General features: G+C 42.7%; 1 protein-coding gene across 1 annotated transcript in view; it reads left to right on the top strand.

Moving 5' to 3' along the window:
• SUDS3 (SDS3 homolog, SIN3A corepressor complex component) overlaps window positions 1-19,577 on the top strand; it is a 195,851-nt gene that overhangs the window by 116,336 nt on the left and 59,938 nt on the right. The window contains 1 exon segment of the mRNA XM_029619816.1: window positions 16,954-17,015. Coding sequence (XP_029475676.1) covers window positions 16,954-17,015 — 62 coding nt within the window.

Genomic DNA, 19,577 nt, shown 5'->3' with positions numbered 1-19,577 from the left:
TCTTGTGCTCTGTTTCTGCCGTTTTTTTCCCCCTCCATCTGTGCTTCCCTCTTGCACCATGTACTCTCTGTTTGGTAGCATCTGTTCCCTTCCATGCGCCGTGTTTGTGGCAACGTCTCCCCCTGGTGCAGACGGATTTTTTGGGTTCTATTTGCTCTCTCTCTGGCAGTCTTTCCTTCCACTCGCAGCTGCCTGTGGTTCCGTGTGTCCTCTCTCCAGCAGGCTCTTTCACAGCAGCTCCCTCTGGTTCCATGTGCTCTCTCTCTGGCATTCTTTCTGGGCTCAGAAGCTCGCTCGGATTCCATGTACTTTCTCTGCGGCAGTCTCTGTTGTCAGCAGCTTCCTCCGGTGCCATATGATCTTTTTCCTGGCAGCTCCCTTTGGGTTCCTTTGTTTGTTGACACTATTGCAGAAAAATAATGAGAAAAGAGTGAAAAATGCAACCTGCTACTCAGTTAGAGATGATGCATTTTCCCATGAGAATTCCAGATCTGTTGATGTCAAAAGAAATAAAGGGCTAGGGAAATATTTTAAGAGCTTTAGTAGGCACCATAAAGAGGGCTGCAACTCTCTTACGTCCAGTGTATGAAGTACAGTTTCTCCTTAAGTATAAGGGTGGGGAGAAATGTTGAAATAATTAACTAATTGAGATGGAAGTCTGACGCCACCTTAGCAGTGAATTTAGGATGAGTACAAAACCTCATCCTGTTACAATAATATTTAGTGTAAGGTGGATAAGTCACTAAGGCTTGGAGCTCACTTATGCTGCAGACTGAAATAACCACCTCAAAAAACCTATGGCATTGCAAGTTAGGAACTAGAGCTGACAAGAGAAGCTCAAAGGGGGCTTTTATCAGTAGGGTTAAAACCATGTTGATATTCCTTTACACTGCAGAGATCTTTGTGTTAGGCTTCAAAGGAAGAAGCCCCATATAAACCTGAACTGAAGTCTGGGCAGGAATTGGGTTCCATTCAACAGCTTGGTGGTAAGCACTAGTTGCAGGCAAGTGGATCCTAATGGGGTTGGTTTTTGATCCAGCGTGAAATTAGAAGAAGGTAATTGGCACTTTTTATGTTGAATAAGATGACAGATTTAAAACAGCAAGCTTCTCTGGTAAATTACTTTCTAGAAGTAAAAAGGATTTGAGGGACTTTCACAGACAAAACTGTTTATTTGGAGAGGACTCCACACTGGATGTATGAGTGGAAGTTTTGAGTGGAGAGAGTCATAGCTCAATGGGTTCTATGGTAGATATCTCAAGTTGAAGCAGAATTACATCTATCTCAGCCAAAATGATGCCTACTCTCTAGTCTAAGTTATACTAAACTCTTTTGTTACCAGGGGCAGGGGAGGATAATACACAAATAGAAAACTTTGCTCCAGTTAAGGGAAAAGACATCTTTTACTAGAGTGCCTTTATAATTTCTTCTTGGAGCAGAAAACTGGTATCTCCCTTTCAGGACTATTACAACCGGGGTAGACCCTACTTAAGGAAATCTTATTTGCAGCATTCTGATCCTGGATCCACTTGTGAGATCCAATGTGTCTCAAATTGTTTTGTCTGCCTTTGCAACTAGGTAGGAAATAATTAAGGTTATCTAGTTTCATAACTTGATGTTTTCTTGACACAGGAGTTTGGAGCCCCTCCTTCCCTGCTTGTTTGGGATAGTACACAGTTGCATGATTGTCTGTGTCAACACAATTTTGTTGGCTAACTAGTTTCTAAAAGGCCGTCAGAATATCCCTGATCTTAAAGAATTTGATAGGAAATCATTTTTATTTTTGGAAGGACCAAGAGCCTTGCGTACAGTGCTCCTACAATTGAGCTCCCAATTGTGTCCAGTACCACCACTGTAATCTTATTAAATCAGGCATCTGCTGTTCTGATCATTATATAAACTACTTGGAGGTATCACACATGAATGCCCAATTAGTGGATTCATAGAAGGAGAATAGAATTAAAAGAAACACAGGGGTTGTCCCTAATGAGAAGTGCACATTTTCCATTGCATAAAAAAAGAAAATATTAATAGAACAAACAAAGCAATATAAGCATAATATAAAAAGAGGAATATATATAGTGCTAAGAAACAGATTGATATGTGAAACAATCTAGATAATTCTTTGGTTTTAAATGAATAGGACTGTTTGCTCTTGTTTGAACTGGAGATGGTATGAATGGAAGTTTTGAGTGGAAAAAGTCTGGCAGCCCCGATGCTGCCTTGATTCAGAAAAGTCTCCCAGTTGGAGAGCAGTATCCTGGTGTAGCAGGATGTGATCCTGTAGCAAGGACCTACTCTCCAAGTGATGTGTTGTTTTTCTGTACTGAAGACAAGTCTCCCAGGGCTACTGCCCAGGAGGGAAGGGTTAGGTCGACCATCATAGTTGGTGATTCGATTATTAGAAATGTAGATAGCTGGGAGGCTGGTGGACATGATGATCACCTGGTAACTTGCCTGCCTAGTGTGAAGGTGGCGGACCTCAAGCATCACCTCTATAGGATTATCGACAGTGCTGGGGAGGAGCCGGCTGTCGTGGTACATGTGGACACCAGCAACGTAGGAAAATATGAGTGGGAAGTTCTGGAAGCTAAATTTAAGATTTTAGGTAGGAAGCTGAAATCCAGAATCTCCAGGGTGGCATTCTCTGAAATGCTCCCTGTTTCGCGTGTAGGTCCCCAGAGGCAGGCAGAGCTCCAGAGTCTCAATACATGGATGAGACGATGGTGCAGGGAAGAGGGATTCAGTTTTGTAAGGACCTGGTCAACCTTTTGGGGAAGAGGAATACTTTTCCGAAAGGATGAGCTCCACCTTAATCAAAATGGAACCAGGCTGCTGGTGCTAACTTTCAAAAAGAAGATAGAGCAGATTTTAAACTAGAACAAGGGGGAAAGCCGACAGTCACTCAGCAGTGCATGATTCTAAGGAATGTATCTTTGAAGAATACTAATGAAACAGGAGAGTTAGGGCATCCCAACAGAGATGTTCAAATAAATGCAAAAGTAGCCCATGTGCCTATAAGTAAAGAATTACCTGAGCTAAAGGATTCCAAATTATCCATATCAACTGAAAAGAAGGTTGTCAATACAAACAAAACACACACTTTGAAATGTCTGTATGCCAATGTCAGCAGTCTAAGAAGTAAGATGGGAGAGTTAGAATGTATAGCAGTGAATGATAAGATAGACATAATTGGCATCTCAGAGACCTGGTGGAAGGAGGATAACCAATGGGACAGTGCTATATCAGGGTACAAATTATACTGCAATGATAGGGAGGATCAACTTGGTAGGGGTGTAACACTTTATGTCCGGGAGGGTATAGCATCCAACAGGATAAAGATCATACAAGAGACTAAATGCTCAGTAGAATCTATTTGGGTAGAAATCCCATGTGTATTATGTAAGAATATAGTGATAGTATATTCCTATCGTCCACCTGGCCAAAATGATCAGACAGATGATGAAATGCTAAGGGAAATCGGGGAAGCTAATGAATTTGGCAGTGCAGTAATAATGGGAGATTTCAATTACCTGGAAACAATGAGAGAAACCAAAAAAATATATATGAAAAGTAGCCTAAGTGACGGTGTCAGCGAGCCTGTCGTGATTTCTAAAGAAGAACCCAACCTGTCTTTTAATCATTCACCATCACTTTCAAAAACTTTTTATTAAATTCCAAAAAATGTTTTTTATCATATTTTTATCTTTTCTGTGAAGAAAGACAGTAGAGATGCTGGGTCCATTTTGAAACGGCAAAGACTCTTGTGATAGTAATTTCATATGCCCCTGAGGAAACGTTTATTGCGAAACACCGGCCGTGAAGTTTCATTAGTAGTTATTACCTTGACAAAGAGACTGCTGGATAAACTTCTCTCATGGATTAGAGTTGAAGACTTATAAAGATTTTTTAATGAAAATGTTATGGAAGCCATTCAAGAATTGATTGAATGAGACGTTCCGGAGGCAAATTTCAAAAGGGGTCAGACATTGAAAGGCCTGTAATCCCTTGAATCCAGAGGTGAGAGAGGGTCTGTGTTTTCTGAAAGTGAATGTGCTTGTCTTTACCGTCTCTAAGAAGATGACTATCCCAGTGGAGGGAGGAGCGGCCTTGAAGGATGTGCATAATAGGAGGATAGAGGCCATCCTTAAGCAAGCATTTGAAGCAGTGGCAATGATATTGCAGATAGCTTCCTGTTGTGCCCTGGTGGCTTGCTCTTGTCTGCTTCTCTCTAAGACGTTGATGATTCTGTAGTGAATTCCAGAACAGTTATGGAATTTGCCGCTGCCTTTTTAGCAGATGTGGAATGTGATTTGATCTGTACCTCGGCTAGAGGAATGGCTTTGGTATTAGCGGTTAGGCGTCAATTATGGCTGCGAAATTGGTCAGCTGACACGACCTCCAAAGCTAATCTTATGAAATTGCCTTTTAAAGGCTCACTCTTGTTTGGGATCGAGTTGGAGAAACTGGCCAGTAAGTGGTGTGAATCCCTGGTGCTTCAGTTGCCAGAGAATAAGAAGCAGTTACAGCACCCCTTTGGTATGAAGGGGTTGTCTCAGGGATTCCAGGCATTTTTGTCCCTATAGAGGGGGATATCTTTCAGAGGACTCAGGCTTTTGGCAAGTCTCCGTCCTTTTGTTCCAGACAACCCAAGTGAGCAGCGGGCTCAGGTACTGGAACCTCCCAAGCATCCCAGTGAAGGTTTGCATACCCACCCCCAGGAACAGAAGTGGATTGGGATTACATCGGATCAGTGGGTCCTGGAGTTAATAAGAGAAGGATATGCACTGGAGTTTCACAGTGTTCCTTGGGATGTGTTCATGGTGTCTTCCTGCCACTCCCCGCAGAAGAACCAGAGAGTCGAGATTACGCTCAGTCTGAGGGCTGTGGTTTCAGTACCCACATCTCAAAAAAAATATAGGTCGATATTCCATTTATTTCATTGTGCCCAAAAAGGAGGACACCTTTTGTCCCATCCTGGATCTCAAAGGAATCAACCGTCATTTGCAGATGACTCATTTTCGCATGGAAACATTATGCTCAGTGATAATGGCCGTACAGTTGGGGGAATTTCTGACCTCCTTGGATCTGTCAGAGGCGTACCTCCATATTTCTATCTGATTGGAGCACCAACACTTTCTGCATTTTTACGGTACTGGGGTGCCATTATCAGTTTCAGGTGATGCCTTTTTGTCTAGCCACTGTTCCCAGAACCTTTTCCAAGGTTATGGTGGTAGTGGCGGAGGAACTGAGAGAGGATGAGATCCTTGACTACCCGTATTTAGACGACTGGCTGATTCGAACCAAGTCTCTAGAAGAGAGCCGCCTCGTAACTCGCAGTGTGATCTCCTTGTTGCAGGATCTTGGTTGGGTAGTGAACCTAGCCAAGAGCAGTCTTCGGCCATCTCAATCAATGGAGTATCTGGGTGTTTGTTTGACACGAGGCAGGACAAAGTTTTCCTGCCAGACGTTCTGATTCAGAAGTTGATGTCGCAGGTGTGTCTTTTGGTGAATACTATATGCCCAACAGTGTGTTCCTATCTACAGGTACTCGATTTGATGTTGGCAACCCTGGAAGTGATGCCGTGGGCGAGAGCACACATGCGTCCTCTTCAGCGCTCCATGCTGTCTCGTTGGAAACCACAATCTCAGGACTGTTCGGTTCCACTTACCGATGGAAATCTGCTCTCACCTCCAGTGGTGGTTGCAGGAGGATCATCTGAGAAAGGGAGTTTCCCTGACATCGCCGGACTGGTTGATACTCATGACAGATGTGAGTCTCTGGGGTTGGGGAGTTCAATGTCAGGAACTAACAGCGCAAGGATGATGGAATGCAGAAGAATCTCTCTGGAGCATCCATCGCCTGGAAGCTCAGGTGGTCCAGTTGGCGTGCTTGCAGTTCAGCGACAGACTGCAGGGTCAAGTGGATCCGAGTGATGTCAGATAGTGCAACAACAATGGCTTACATCAGTCGGCAGAGAGGAACCCAGACTCAGCAAGTGTCACAGGAAATAGACTAACTTATGGAATGGGCGGAAGGGCATCTCCAGGTGATCTTGGCTTCTGATATTGCAAGAAAAAACAACATTAGAGTAGACTTTCTCAGCAGGGAGAGTCTGGACCGAGGAGAATGGGTATTGTCGGACGAGGCATTTCAGCTGATAGTGGATAACGGGGGCCTTCTGTTCCTAGACCTGCTGGCGACTTCTCACAATGTGAAGGTTCCTCGATTCTTCAGTTGTAGGAGAGATCCAAGGTCCTTGGAGTATTGATGCTCTCATGAAGGTCTGGCTGGAAGACAAGCTGCTGTGTATGCCTTTCCCCATGGCCCCTGTTGGGAAGAATAGTTCACAGAATGAAAGACCACAGGGGGATGGTGCTCCTGGTGGCACTGGATTTGCCCAGAAGACCTTGGTTTGCAGATCTGCAAAGACTCCTGATAGACATTCCCCAAGAATCTGTGAAGCAGGGGCTTGTCTTTCATGAAGATCCGACTCTGTTTTGTCTTATGGTATGGTGCTTGAGAGAGCTCGCTTGTTGAAGCATGGATATTTTGCGGTGATTGCCATCTTGCTACGAGCCTGAAAGTTCTCCACTTTCTTAGCATATGTGCAGGTTTGGTGAGTGTTTGAGGCTTGGTGTGAGGATCAAGGTGGTGGTCCTCGTTCAGATAAGATCCCCTTCATTTTGGAATTTTTGCAGGATGGGTTAAATAAAGGGTTGGCCTTTAATTCTTTGCAGGTGCAAGTTGCAGCTCTTGCCTGTTTCAGGGTCCATACTCATCCTGATGTGGCCCGTTTCTTGAAGGGAATCAAACATCTTTGTCCTCCCTTGTGGTGGTACCAGTTCCCTTATGGAGTTTAACCTGGTTTTGGATTTCTTAGCGGGCTCTACGTTTCTACCACTGTGTAGCCTTTCCTTGGGGTTATTAACCTTGAAAACAGTGTTTCTGGTGGCGATAGGTTTTGCGCATTGAATTTCCAAGCTGCAGGCCTTGTCTTGCCAGGAGCCGTTCCTTCGAGTGACTCCAGGAGCAATACAGTTGCATACTATTCCCTCTTACTTGCCTAAAGTGGTCTCGGATTTTCACTTGAATCAGTCCATTTCCTTGCCGTCCTTGGATAAGGGATGCGGGATAGTTTCACCTGTTGCGTCCCTTGGATATCAAGAGACATGTTGTGCAGTATCTGGAGGTTTCTAAACCTTTCTGAAAGATGGATCGCCTGTTTGTCCTTAACGGTGAAGAAAAGCAGGACGAACAAGCTTCACGGGCTACAATAGTTCACCAGATTAAGGAGGTAGTCACAGCCGCGTATGAGGATGCTGAAAAGCCGTTGCCTACTCAGGTTAGGACTCATTCCACTAGGGCTCAGGCAGTGTCATAGGTGCAAGTTAGATTGTTGTCTCCCATCGACATTTGCCGAGCTGTGACATGGTCCTCCTTACAAACTTTTTCCAGGTATTATCATTTGGATGTGCAGGCCTGGGAGGACACTGCTTTTGCACATGGGGTGTTGACTGGAGCTTGGGCAGCCTCCCACCCTATTCTGGGAGTAGCTTGGATACATCCCACTGGTCCTGAGTCCATCTGCATGCTAGGAAAGGAGAAATTACTACTTATCTGATAATTTCATTTTCCTTGGTGTAGACAGATGGACTGAGCTTCCTGCCCTTGGCTGCTAAATGATTGTGTTAATGTTCCTCCTGTGGGGCTATGTGTTCCAGGGGATTACTGTAAGTGTTCATCCAGTTCCTAGATTGGGGTACATACATTCATTGCCTGTGTTCAGTGTTTCCTGTTGAGTACAGTAATGGTTGTTTTTAATCAAGTTTTTTCCTAGACTGTGCACAGTTGCTTTTGAAGAGAATACTGGCAGACCGATGTCACTGCAGGAGTATATATACTGTGAGCATATATACTGTGACGTCTCCATCTGCTGGTAGAGGTGCCTAATCCACTGGCCCTGAGTCCATCTGTCTACACTAAAGAAAGTGAAATTATCAAGTAGTAATGTCTCCTTTTAGAAGAAATAAGTCAAAATGTAAATAATCATTGTTTTTGAATAATGGTGGAATTTATTATTATAATCCCTTGTTTATAATCTGAATATAATCTGAAAATAGTATGCGTTTCTGTTGTATCCACGGTTTCAGAAAATATTTTACATCACAGACGTGAATACATGCCTTTGTAAGACAGAGGAGTATATTGGAAGAGGGGCTAATCTGTATGCCATAGAGGAATAAAAGACAAAACTGAAAGCCACTATAACAGCAATCAGGCCGATACAGAAAGAAACGCGGGCGAGTGTCCCCTCTCCCGGTGCGCGCACAGGCCAGTGTCTTGTTGCGCGATACAGTAAATAAAAATATGCTAATTAGGGTCTGCAGTAAAAGGACACTAGCGTGTCCCTAGCGCATCCTTTTTGACAGGAGCGGCGGCTGTCAGCGGGTTTGACAGCCGACGCTCAATTTTGCCAGTGTCGGTTCTCGGACCCGCTGACAGCCATGGGTTCGGAAACCGGATGCCGGCAAAATTGAGCGTCCGAGCCGCGGGCTGATTTTAAATGCTTAAATTTTTTTATTTTTAATTATTTTTTACTTTTGGGACCTCCGACTTAATATCGCCATGATGTTAAGTCAGAGGGTGTACAGAAAAGCAGTTTTAACTGCTTTTCTGTACATTTTCCCTGTGCCGAGAGAAATTAACGCCTACCTTTGGGTAGGCGCTAATTTCTGAAAGTAAAATGTGTGGCTTGGCTGCACATTTTACTTTCTGAATCACGCGGGAATAACTAATAGGGCCATCAACATGCATTTGCATGTTGCGGGCGCTATTAGTTTCGGGGGGGGGGTTGGACGCGCGTTTTCGACGCGTTATTACCCCTTACTGAATAAGGGGTAAAGCTAGCACGTCAAACGCGCGTCCAACCGCAGGTTAACAGTGCGCTCCACTGGAGCGCACTATACTGTATTGGCCTGTATATATGTTACCTGAGGAAAGGTAAACAAGCAACTGGAAGAAGAGATGAGTATGGTTGGCAAAATAGCTGAAAAAGTAACAGTTAAAAAAAAACCTCTAGTATTTTTAAAAAGTATAAAGGATCACATAATTTTATGACTGAAACAGAAAGAAAAGAATGTCTGTGGCAGGGGGTGAGAAAAAGCAGAAATATTAGGCAGATATTTGACAGTATTCACAGAAGAAGAGTATGAGCTTCACAGATAACTGATACGAGTACAAACAGAACTGAATGATCCCAGTCTCTTTATAGCAGCGAGAGTCTGGATTGAATTACAAAGCTAAATGTTGACATATTCCAGGTAGGATATTATGAAAGCTTAGATAGGTGACACCTGGATGATGTGCATTATCTACTCTTCAAGTGGAAATTAGGAAACTATCCAAAGTGCAATTTTGGTTACCCAAACTAGACAGTGTATCATATTACAAACAATTGTGGTCTCTGCGTACTTGTAGGCAGACTAAATCGTGTTACTGCTGAAACTGTCCAATGGCTTACAGATTTGATGTTGATCATCTAATTTTTGCATACTTACCAAAGTACTGCCACTGACAGCCCTGTTCATTCACCTACTAAAAATAAAAATTATTCCAAAGCACTAGAAAAAGATAGATGTAGCCCTACTCCCATATATATATATATATATATATATATATATATATATATATATATATATATATATATATGGGAGTAGACAAAAGTCTAACCAGTTAGTTTGACTTCAGTGTTTGAAAAATTAGTTGAATCTCTATTAAAAGAAAGAACCATATAATATTTGTATTAAATGAATATCAGAATCTGAGCCAGCATGCACTGAACAGTCATGTCAAACAAATGTCCAATTTTTTTGAGTGGATGCCCAGGAAATTAGATCGTAAAAAAGCACTGTGTATGGTCTACCTAGATTTCAGTAGATTTTGACACTGTTCACCCAGCACTCTTGTTTACAAGTTGAGCAGCTTGGAAGTTAGGTCATAAAATGGCTGAGTGACAGGTAGCAGAGAGTGTTAGTGAATATTTGCTCAGAGGAAATTAGAATGACTAGCAGTGTGCCACATGATTCAATCCTGAAACCAGTTCTATTCAATATTATTATAAACTATATTTTGGAAAAATTAGAAAGGACATAGATCTGTAACAAAGTTAACACTGTACGGTGAAATGAAAAAAAATGAAGCTAGAGCTAGAAAAGCTTGAGAAATGGTCAAGAATGTGGCAACGAATTTAATAAAAAAAAAAAAAAAATGCAGTCATGCATTGAGACCCAGAAACTCTTACATCCTTTTAGGCTTTCCAGAGATGTCTGGACAGCAAGAAACAAACTTCAATTTGGAATCTTTATGCATAGTCAGGCCAGTGTAGTATTGGCACATATAAAACGGATGCTCATAATTAAGTGCTTGCTCTCTTAACGCATGCCGATCCACCTCTCCCAAGTGCCAAGTTTAATATTTAGAGGGGCTGCCATTGTAAAAAGGAGGCGCTAGGGTAAATTGTACACCTCTAACGCTTCCTCGGGATGGGGCACACTGGAGAGGTGGTGGTCAGTGCAGGTTAGGAAAACAGACGCTCAATTTTACGAGCATCCGTTTTCCTAACCTGTGCACAGCCATGGTTTAGGAAAATGGACGCTCGTTAATTGAGCGTCCGTTTTCCAAACCTGACTGCCGTCGACTTTTTTTTTTTTAATTTTTTTCCATTCTCCGTTTTCTGTTCTTCTGACTTAATATCGACCCAGCCTAGTGAATTAGGGATTCGTTGTGCCAGTAGACTCCGTTGGCTAGGGGTTTAAACAGGTGTGCTATCAAGGGTGGGTCTCCCCCTTGGGGGCCCCCTTCGCTAGGTGTACCACCCCCTAATACCTGGAGGACAGAAATAATACTATTTCCCCAGCTCTTTCCAGCTGACATGGCTCTCCCTGGAGGCTCTAGCCTGCAGCTTCCCACCCGGCGGTTCAAGATAGAAATCCCATGCATGACAAAGGGTATATATAATGGGGAGCTTACTATTATTCACCCAACCGGGAAGAGTACCTTAGTGGTTAAAGCAGTGGGCTATGACCCAGGGAAACCAGGGTTCAAATCCCACTGCCTTGCCTTGTAACCTTGGGCAAGTCACTTTATCTTCCATTGTCTCAGGTACAAACTTAGGCCTAGAGGCACTAAGCTGTGATTTTTTTTTTCACGGGAGGGTTTCCACTATTGCAAAAGTAGGTCATTCCCCCCCAAAAAACTTTGTAGGTGTATGACACATTGTTTTGTCTTTCGGAAAAATACCGCATGACAAAACAACGCGACTAGCAACCCTTTAGGTGCGATAGCAGCTCTAACCTCAAGAGACTGCCATCGCTTTAAAGGGACGACTGCAGAAAAAATGCACCAAACAAAGAAGTTGTTGAGTGGGGGTCATGACTGACTCCTGGCTCAACCTGGGGCTGTCACTTGAGATGGCCCCAATAGCCAAAAATGTTAAAAAATAAATTTAAGGCCATGCGCAGCGACAGCCCCCCCCCCAACTCTGTCCTAAATAAATAGTGTCCCCCAAACCTGTCCTCAAAAAAAGAAGTGTCCCCATCCCGCTTTCTAAAGCCCTCATTGCTGACACTGAAACATAGAAACATAGAAATGACGGCAGAAGAAGACCAAACGGCCCATCAAGTCTGCCCAGCAAGCTACGCACTTTATCCATTTTTTTTCCCTTTTTCTCTCTCCCACCTGTTACTATTGGCTTCCAGTACCCTCCAGCCCTAATTCCCCTCCACCCTACCACCAATTTAGAGAGCAGCTCCGTATCTGCATCCAAGTGACATCCAGCTCAATTAGGGGTAGCAACCGCTGAAACAAGCAGGCCACCCCCTTGCCCCATACTCTTACCCACCCCTGTTTTTATTTTTTTGTTTGTTTTTTAATTTTTTTTGGAGATAGCAGCCCTCCATCCTTCCGCTCCTTGAAGGTGGAACACCAACTACTGGCCACTGGCATCCCGCTCCATGAATGCCGCTGTGGCTACTGCCGCTCCGTGCAGTGTTTGAATGCCGCTGTGGCTACTGCCGCTCCGTGCAGTGTTTTGCTGCCTCCACTTTATTCACGCCCTCTAGACTTGATGGATCCACAGTGTGTATCCCACGCCCCTTTGAAGTCATTCACAATTTTAGACTTCACCACTTCCTCCGGAAGGGCATTCCAGGCATCCACCACCCTTTCCGTGAAGAAATACTTCCTGACATTGGTTCTTAGTCTTCCTCCCTGGAGCCTCAGCTCATGACCTCTGGTTCTGCTGATTTTTTTCTGACAGAAAAGGTTTGTCGTTGTCTTTGGATCATTAAAGTTTTTCAAGTATCTGAAAGTCTGAATCATATCAACCCTGCTCCTCCTTTCCTCCAGGGAGTACATATTTAGATTCTTCAATCTCTCCTCGTATGTCATCCTATGAAGACCCTCCACCTTCCTGGTCGCCCTTCTCTGTACCGCTTCCATCTTGTCCTTGTCTCTTTGTAGATACGGTCTCCAGAACTGAACACAGTACTCCAGGTGAGGCCTCACCAAGGACCTGTACAAGGGGATAATCACTTCCCTTTTCTTACTCGATATTCCTCTCTCTATGCATCCCAGCATTCTTCTGGCTTTTGCTATTGCCTTGTCACATTGTTTCGCAGACTTCATATCATTAGACACTATCACCCCAAGGTCTCTCTCCTGCTCCGTGCACATCAGCCTTCCCCCCCCCATCGAATACAGTTCATTCGGATTTCCACTCCCCATATGCATGACTTTGCACTTCTTGGCATTGAATCTCAGCTGCCATATCTTCGACCACTCTTCCAGTTTCCTTAAATCCTGTCTCACCCCAATAGTTATCCAAAATCGTTGTGGGTTTAGTACCCCCTTCCCTTCCCCCAAATAGCAGACATAAAACATTGATAGTTAGTGGAACCCTCCTCTGGCGCTCCCTCCCGCCCCCCATCCAAAGCTCCAAAAATTGAAGCCGATCCCACGATGGGACCTGGGACACCATTTTTAAAAATGGTGCCGACCTGACCTTGCCCCTGTCAAGTGATAGGGCAAGGTCCGGGAATCAGACCAACCAGGCCAGAGCTAGGGGGTGCTGCAGGCCTCATCGTGGGATTGGCTTTAATTTTTGGAGGTTTGGGGAGGGGAGGGTGTTCCTGCTATTTGGGAAAGGGGGGCAATATACCCCAACAATTTTGGATAACTATTAGGGTGGGAGCAGTGTCAGGCATGAGGACTCTGGATAGGGGAGGTGGGGGTGGACACTCTTTTGAAGGCAGGATTGGGGTAGACATTTTGAGGAAAGGGGGGGGGTGCTTTGCCATGTGTGGCCTTAAATCTATTTTTAACACTTTGGCTGTCAAGGCCACCTCGAGTGGCAACCTGGGTTGAGCCGGGGGTCGGTCTAAAAATCTGAGAGTCAGTTGAGCTGTTAATTGATCAATTGTAAAAAGGGTGCTTAGGGATGATAAGGCCATAGCAGAAAAATTATATCAATTCTTTGCTTCAATCTTGACAGAGGAGGATGATGGGAAGATACCAAACTTGAACTTTTTTCTTTTCTAGTTGATGACTCAGAGGAACTGAATCAAATCAGTGTGAATCTCAAAGAAGTGCTGGAGTACATTGACAAATTAAATGGTAGCAAGTCACCAGGACTTGATGGTATTCACCCCAGAGTTCTAAAGGAACTCAAATATGAAATTGCAGACCTACTACTGGTAATCTGTAATCTATATACCTAAGGACTGGAGGGTAGCAATGTGATGCCAGTTTTCAGAAAGGGCTCCAAGAGTGACCCGAGCAACTATAGATGAGTGAACCTGACATATGTACCTGGTAACATTGTGGAAGCTGTAATTAAGAATTAAATTACTGGTCATATGGATAAACATGATTTATTGGGAAAAAGCCAGCATGGATTTAGGGGAGGGAAATTGTACCTTACTAACCTATTAGAATTCTTTAAAGGTGTGAACAAGCATGTGGATAAAGGAGAGCAGATTTATTATGTATTTTATTTTATTTATTTATTTGAATTTCTTATATACCGGCATTCGCGATGGGAGTCGCATCATGCCGGTTTACAAATAACAGGGTGTGATAAGAGGATAAATACTTAAAAAAACTTAGAACATTAACATGTGATAGAAGAATAAAGTAGCAGTTACAATAAAACAGGGATAAAATGCAAACTTGGAATGTAGAGAAGGCGAGAGAAAGATTAACAATGAGATAAAAGATAATAACCAAGGTAAATAAAAACCTGCCAATTTAAATGAGTAAGAACATTACGGAGTTGTCAAAAGTTGTTGATTACCCTGACGGGAGGTCTTAATTGCTTGAGTTGAGAGTAGGTTTAGTTGGATTTCCAAGACTTGTTTATTTGGATTTCCAAGACTTGTTTGATGACTCATGAGATGACTCATGAGAAACTAGTTTATTTGGATTTCCAAGACTTGTTTGATGACTCATGAGAAACTCTTCAGTAAACTAAAAAGCCATGGGAAAGATGGTGGTCTCTGTGTGAATTGGTAATTGATTTAAAGATGGGAAACAAAGAGTAGAACTTAATAGTCAGTTTTTCCAGTGGAGTGCCTGAAGGATCTGTTCTGGGACCAGTGCTGTTCAACTTATTCATTAGTAATCTATAAAACACAGGCAGATTGTGAGGAACTATAGAAGGACCTTGAGGGAGTGGAGAACTTGTCATCTAAATAGCAGATGAAATTTAATGTGGACTTGTGCAAAGTGATGCATATAAGGAAAAATAACCCTAATCTTAAGCAATGAAGGGTTTCTCATTAGGAGGCACCACCCAAGAATCACTATAGACAGTACATTGAAATCCTCAGCTTAGTGTGTGGTGGTGGCCAAAAAAAAGCAAATGGAATGCTAGGAATTATTTGGAAAGGAATGGAGAACAAAATGAACATTATAATGCCTTTATACCCTGAGTGTAGTGTGTGCAGTTCTGATCAACCCATCCAAAAAAGGATATAGTGAAATTATTGATGACTCATGAGAAACTCTTCAGTAAACTAAAAAGCCATGGGAAAGATGGTGGTCTCTGTGTGAATTGGTAAGGGCAATTGGTAAGGGCAGCAAAAATGGTTAGGTAGTTGGGACAGCTCCCTTATGAAGAAAGGTTAAACAGGTTAGGGCTCTTCAGCTTGGAGAAGAAATGTTTAAGGGAGAATATGAATGATTATAATTCATGAATAGGGTTGAACAGGTAAATATGAAACATCTACTCTTTGAAATAACAGTAGGACTAGGGCACACTCTTTGAAGCTAACAGGTGGCAGATTTAAAACAAATTGGAGAAAGTATATTTGCACTCAATGTACAATCAAGCTGTGGAATTTGTTGCTGGTATGTAGTCAAGGCAACTAGCATAGCTATTTAAGGTTTGTACAAGTTCCTGGAAGAAAAGTTCATAAATATTTATTTGCTAGGTGACTCAGGGAGACCCACCATTTGTCATAGGGAGTGAGCAACAAGATATTCAGGTAACAGCTGCACCGGTGTTGGTGGCTGTTGCATTATTGTGAGACCTTGTTGGAAATAGGAGGAAAAGTGGTGCTTGATGTAAACTAAAAGGTATCATGTATACTCAGCTACCTAAGAGGTTGGAGTACAATAGAAGAAGATGACAAATTATCTTGAATAAAGAGTGATTCATGCTGTATGGCTTGTAGCTGGGATATATCCTTGGCAGTGTGGACAGAAATGATTGGGTGGATTATCTGATCTTTTTCTACCTTGTTACCTCACCCTATGATGGGGTGAGGTTACCACCAAATAGAATAGGAAGGGGATCTGGGGTTGAAAATATTTTATTATTTCAAGGTTGCCAGTTTGACAAGTTGGTAGGGGAAACCACAGAGAGAATAGAGGAGGGCTATCAAAATGATGTATTGTTTGCACAATAAACTTCATGAGGTGAGATTTAAGGACCATGTCCACTGTGAAAGAAGAAGCAGGATGGGGCATTCAGACATTTCAAAGTTAGGAGTATATAATAGACAACTCTTTTTGGTGCTAAGGAAGACAGCATTTCACAGAGAGAATGGTAGATACATGGAGCAGCCTCAAAGTGGAAGCAGTAGGAAAAAGTCTCAGAATTCAAGAAACTAAGAGGAAAAAGCATAAAGGATTTTCTTTTGTGGGTAAGTGAGGTTAAAGTTGAAAATCAAGTAAGGTCTGCAGCGTTACAGCAGGCAGAGAGCATGAGCAATCTAGATTGGCCTTGCACCGTTTATCTGCAATCATGTTTTATGTGATAACATGTTTCTGCTTTACCCTAATTGTCTGTTATCTCTTCCCCAGTATAAGCTTTTGTTCCCAGGATGATGACTTTTTTTCCTATGGAATTTACATTGACAGTGTTATGGGCTTCTCTGTCTTTTTAGCTAAGATCAAATGTAAGATCTGAGCTTGTGAATTTAGGAAAATTAAACTGTTAAAAAAAAAAAAAAAAATATATATATATATATATATATGTGCATAAATTGGCAAAATGTTTGAATATATTTAAATCTGTGTTTACATCATGAACAAGTTAAATTTTATTTGTTCCTACCACCACCAAAGATCCCATGCAGCTCTTTCAAAAATAAGAACCAAGTTCCATTCCTAGTTTGGTTCTTCAGACTTGGTGGGACTAGGAAGATCCTTCAGAGGGTTAAACCATGAACAGCTCTTAGATCAATACTTTGCATTTGAATAAAGGGTAGCATCTTGAATGACTGGCAAAGTTTATTGCAGTATGAGACTTACCTATAGACAACACTGGAAATACTAGAGTTTGTATGTGATGACTCGAATGACAGTGAGAGATTAGACACATTTTGTAGGGCAAGGTAGTCAACTAAAAAACCCTATTCTAGTTATTAATGCACCTTAATTTTGAACACCCCAGTTAAATTATCTGCTCACAGATGAACAGATCATGGAGGACCTAAGAACACTAAACAAGGTGAGATAATGCAACCTGAGTTGGAATATGAAGACATTTCATTTTTGGTACATTGAGCTCTCCTTTGCATCAGGAACTATTTGCTAATGTTATAGTGTCCGGTAATATTAAAATGAAGCAATTGAGTTATCTATCTTGGCTAGTCTACACCCGTTAGTGTCTTACAAGGGAGGAGATTTATGATATAAGTCATTTTCAAATATTTGAATTTGTTCTGTCATACTCTTTTTTTTCCCCACCTACATTTTTGTTCAACTTTACTGTTTGTAGAAAATGCTAAGCAGACAAAATGCTAAGCAGGCATATTGAGTAACCTGGTGAGGAATAAAGTTATCTGGGTATTTTATCTGTTCATTGGTTTACTCAATAACTGGGGGGAGAAAAGCCTTGCAGGCCAGCAGCAACTGGATCCCCACTTTCAGCCCACAAGTTAAAAATTAAAAAAAAACTGTGTTGAGACCATAAAACTTGATCCTGTCTTCCTTTGCTTAAAAATTTGAGGCACCAAATCCATTCCACCTCCTAACCCCTCAAAGCCTTCCATTATTCTGGGGGAAAAGAAGTTCCTATTTCCTCCTTGCGATGTCAGATTATTATGCCAAGGAGGGGATGGTAACTGTCAGTCCCACTGGCATTCTTCCCACTTCAGTTCCACTCCAGGCAGGAGGGAGGATGCTAAGGGGGCTCTGAATGTAATTTGCTTTGAAGTGACTGAAAGGCAGAAAATAAATAAAATAGGATCACTGTGCCACGCTGACACTCTCCTCCCCCGCCTGCCCAAAATGTAAATCTTTGGTGAATACCCCGCCTCCTAATACCAATAAACCATGCCTGAAAAGAAGCCAAAGCTTTGCTAGGAGCCTTGCTGGGTGACAAGATTCACTAGCCAAGTGCAGACTCAAAAAAACCCCAGAACTTTATTCTGACTCAGAATTTGAGCATTCTTGGTTTTATGATTCTAAGTCTGAAGGCTACTATGAACAAGAGGAGTTTAAAGGTCTCCCTTTAGACCCCTCCTTCAAAGGAAAGGAATGCGTCTCTTTCAGAAGACCTCCTTTACCGAGTTTATTAAGGAAATGGCAGAGGCTATGCTATTTGAATTTGAGAAGGAGGTTGAGCACAGGACTCAAATGTTGGACATCCTCTAGTTCCTAGTAATTGTTCATGACATCCTTAAAGATGCACAGATAAGAATGTGGGAAGACCCTCCTCATACCTCCAATCAATAATAAGGTAGACTCAAATTTATCATGTCCAGAGGGCTCTTGTATTTGAGAAACAGCAACTGCATCAACCAGTCTGTTGTGTTAAAATTTGCTCTCAAGAAGACCATGAGGACGAGAACTCACTACTTGTACCCCTTGGGTGTGAGTCGCATACATTTGACATTGTTGGGAGGAAAGTTTATCAGAACTCTGTGTTCTCTTCCTGCATAGTGTCCAGCTCTTCATGTGCCAGTACAGGCAAAACAGTTTGCAAATAGTAAAGGCCCTCTCATGTTCTCTCCCTCAAGAAAAGCATTATGAGCTGGAGTCACTAATGGACAAGGGTCAGGAGTACGGAAGACATCTGATCAGATCAACCAATGATGGTTTCAAAATCAAATAAAAGATTACTGTGCCACACTTCAAATCCTTTCTGCAGTTACTTCAGACACACCCTCTACATCAACTAGGAGGTATTCAAGTGGCATGCAAAGGAGGTACTTCTCAGAGGAGACATTATTCTCTGATCCCCTCATCTCTGTCAGCATCAAAGGTTTTGCTTTCAACCAGACAGCAGAGGACTCCTAAGTCCCAGCCAGTTTTAGGTTTTGACTGGATCTAGGTAAAAATAGTGGGGTAGATTTTAAAAAGGTGCGCGCGCACATGTACGCCCGATTTTATAACTTGCGTGCCCAAGTTATAAAATTAGGGGTCAGAGTGCGCAAGGGGGTGCACAATTGTGCACCTTGCGTGTGCTGAGCTGCGCTGCCTATCCCGTTCCCTTCCCCCTAACCTGACCTTTCCACCCCTTCCCCTTACCTTTCCTCCCCCTAGCCCTACTCTAATCCCCCCCAAATTTTTATTTTACCTTTTGCACCTGCCTCTGGGCAGGTGCAAGTTGCACGCGCCAGCAGGCTGCTGGCACACTATCCTTCGATACAGCGGCAATGGCCTCTGGCCCCGCCCCCACCCCTTTAGTAAAGCCCCAGGACTTACACGTGCATCGCCGGGCCTTTTTTAAAATAGACCCAGTGCACGTAACCTTTTAAAAATCCAGCCCAGTCCGTATTCCAGTATCAGTCCCAGTGAACTTACCTGTAAGAGGAAGGCTAATGTTTTACATAAATCATTAGTCCACTATAGCTTCAACCAGTCAAAAAATGTGATTATATGTATATGTTGTAAGAGGTTGCTGTGAGGGAAGGTTCTCGTTTGTTGATCATCTCTTACTGTGTTGAGTCATGTAAGGCATAAAATTTCTTGGGAGAACATGGGTGAGATTGAGAAACTGATGTATGTTGTCTGAGAAGACTGGTTCCATGAGAGAATGTTCTTCAAGATAAGTTTATTTATGCTT

The sequence above is a fragment of the Rhinatrema bivittatum genome, chromosome 11 (genome assembly GCF_901001135.1).
Source record: "Rhinatrema bivittatum chromosome 11, aRhiBiv1.1, whole genome shotgun sequence".
NCBI classification, from domain to species: Eukaryota; Metazoa; Chordata; class Amphibia; order Gymnophiona; family Rhinatrematidae; genus Rhinatrema; species Rhinatrema bivittatum.
The sequence above is the reverse complement of the archived record's forward strand: the minus strand, read 5'-3'. Positions and strand labels throughout refer to the sequence as shown.